Source organism: Talpa occidentalis, unplaced genomic scaffold (assembly GCF_014898055.3).
Source record: "Talpa occidentalis isolate TD23 unplaced genomic scaffold, MPIMG_talOcc4v2.1 talOcc4.4, whole genome shotgun sequence".
Taxonomy (NCBI): Eukaryota; Metazoa; Chordata; class Mammalia; order Eulipotyphla; family Talpidae; genus Talpa; species Talpa occidentalis.
In genome coordinates this window covers 47,743,503-47,746,347 of record NW_023604295.1, presented here as the reverse complement: position 1 = coordinate 47,746,347, position 2,845 = coordinate 47,743,503, and the positions used below count along the sequence as shown (strand labels likewise).

Genomic DNA, 2,845 nt, shown 5'->3' with positions numbered 1-2,845 from the left:
TCTGCTTCCCACTCTCTCTGGTGAATACTCTCCCCCTCCCCACACCTCTGGTCTACACCCCAGTTCTTATATGCATAAATAAATAAATCTAAAAAATAAAATAAAATCAGCACATGAAAATAACATTATTTAAAAAAAACTGTAAAGCTTTCTTTTTTAATTTTTTTTTTATTTATGCATACAAGATCTGGAGTATAGGCCAGAAGTATGTGGGGGGTGTGGGAGGTGAGAGGATTCACCAGAGGCAGAGTGGGAGCTGAATAGGGAGATCTATTGAAATACACTGCTGAGGGGAGTAGCGGGTGAGACAGGAGAGGTCTATTGTACCATGTAGGCTAGCTCCCTGGCTGGGGATCAAATTCATGCTGCAGTAGCTGGTGATAATTTGATAAAACTGAGTTTTTAATAACTCTGGACCACTAGGGAGGCCCTTATCTGTAATGCTTTCTAAATCACAGAGTGATGAATCCCATTCCAAAATTGTTTCAGTAGCTGTGGGGGGTAGGCTATTGATATTTCTAACTATTTTGAATCAACCTACTGATATAGGAACCACACTTTGAAATCACTGTATTGAAAAATCAAAACACCGAATTTGAAAAATACTTAAAAAAATAAAATCAAACTCTTAGCAAAAGCTCAAAGATGCTCAGTACCTTTTTCAAGGTTACACATTTAAAAAATGACAGCTCAGTATCTCCTGACTTCCAAGAAAGAATGACTCAAGCACATCACACCACTACCTTTGGCTCGGTGTAAGAGTGAAGATTCTAGCAGTTAGATTTATTCAGGAGTAAAAAGGGCTGGAAGTTTCATGTTTATGCAGAGAAAAACAATTAGAATAGATAATGTTGATGAATTGTATATACTGGACTGTAGGCTATTCAGAGGTAATTCTGAGATTTGAAACTTTAAAACTCTTAGAATTCAAAGGAGAATAAAGTAATGGAGTTTATGAAGCAGGATCTAGTAACCATTGGGATTTGAGTATAAGAAGGGTTAAGTAAGAATAGTTGGTTTAAAGTTGTATGAGTTGAAAACTATTGATAATAAATTGATCAAATTAATAAATCTTATAAATCAAGGGAGAAGACTGTAGGTTAATATGACATTTGAAATTCAATAATTTATTTTTATTTTTATTTTTTAATGGTGAAAATTATATTTAGAATTAGTCAGCTGGAGACAGTTTAGATGATCCCAATTTTGTTGGCAACATCCAAAGCATCATAGTCAGGAGCCAGTCAAACATAGGCCTTCTTTTCTCCATCAGGTCTGATCAGGGTATTGACCTTTGCCACATCAATGTCATAGAGCTTCTTCATAGCCTGTTTGATCTGGTGCTTGTTGGCCTTGACAGCCACAATGAACACAAGTGTGTTGTTGTCTTCTATTTTCTTCATGGCTGACTCAGTGGTAAGAGGGAACTTGATGATGGAATAGTGGTCAAGCTTGTTTCTCCTGGGAGCACTCTTCCATGGATATTTGGGTTGCCTTCGGAGTCGCAATGTCTTGGGCCTCCGAAAACTGGGTGAAGTGCAGATCTTCTTTTTCTTATGGCTGTGGACGCCTTTCAGCATTGCTTTCTTGGCCTTCAAAGCTTTTGCCTTGGCCTCGGCTTTGGGAGGGGCAGGGGCTTCCTTCTTTGTTTTTGGCGCCATCTTCATGAAAAGGTGAAATTCAATAATTTAAATAGCAAGCTCAACACCGAAAAAATATGACTAATGATAAGACACCATGTCTTATCAAGTTGGAATAAGAATAATATGTCTAGTAAGTTTCATAGCTACTATTGGGGCCTTGACACTAAGGCTACTTAGTTCACAATGCCATAAATAAATAATTTGATCTATATCCCCAGTGACTATACACATTTTCTGGACCCTAACCAGACCCTGTGTTAGTGAAATAGTCTATTATTTAATGCAGAGGAATCATAATAGGTGGCTATGCCTAAGGTTATGTTCAATTTCCCAATAAAACAATCCAGAAAATGAGGAAGCTACCATTGAAGACACAACTACATTTAACCTATCACTCTTATTAGAGGTCTGTCCTCTTAGCTGCTCAAAAGTAACTAGAAGCACAACAATCAGACTTTTGTTGTTAACATTCACGTATACTTGTTCGTTTGCATTCCCCAAACTGCAGCATCTTTTTCTCTCTTCACGTGCCTGGAACTTACCCACTTTTTCTTCCCATTCTTTTTATGTCACTTGCCACAGTCATTTTGAAACATTCTCCTTCGCTGCCTGCCAGCTGGAACTGTCCTTCAATGTCTAACCCTTCAGATCCCCACCTCTTTATGAAACACATTGCATAGTATAATTAAAATGGGTTCTGTTCTGCTGTATGTTGTCTAACATTTTGCTTAGTGCCTGAGAGAGCTATTTATTTTAGCGGCCACAGAATCTTTGGGAATCGGTAGCTCCCAAGGAGGGTCAGTAGGCAGCATGAAGAACAGATGACAGCCTGCAATACCTCCTTCGCATTTCTGTAAAGAGATTTGACATTTACAAAGTACTGCATGTTGCCTTTCCCCACAAATCTCTGAAGACTTCATAAAAATAAAAGACTTAATGATTATTCTTCCACATTTGATATGCTCTTATAGTGCAAGATAAGCTGTTCTTTATTGAACTGAAGGAGACCCTACTATTGCAGGTGTGGTGGAAGCAGCTCTAAGAATATGTGAACACAGGAATAACACATGTCAGAGCAACCTTCCTAGAAATTGCGGTGCCAATGCTGGAGCGGAGAACTGCTGTTCAAAGCAGGTCTTTGTGTTCTGATGAATCAATATGCTTTTTCCTACAGTATTCTAAAATTTAGATATGGTAGAATC

The 2,845-nt window shown here is 38.2% G+C and overlaps 1 protein-coding gene across 1 annotated transcript; it reads right to left on the bottom strand.

Moving 5' to 3' along the window:
* Nucleotides 1–1,169: 1,169 nt before the first annotated feature.
* On the bottom strand, nucleotides 1,170–1,667 carry LOC119256818 (60S ribosomal protein L23a-like). Its single transcript, XM_037524579.2, has one exon. It carries the CDS (start codon nucleotides 1,665–1,667, stop codon nucleotides 1,245–1,247), a length of 423 nt encoding a protein of 140 aa, XP_037380476.1. The 3' UTR covers nucleotides 1,170–1,244.
* Between the last annotated feature and the right edge of the window lie 1,178 nt (nucleotides 1,668–2,845).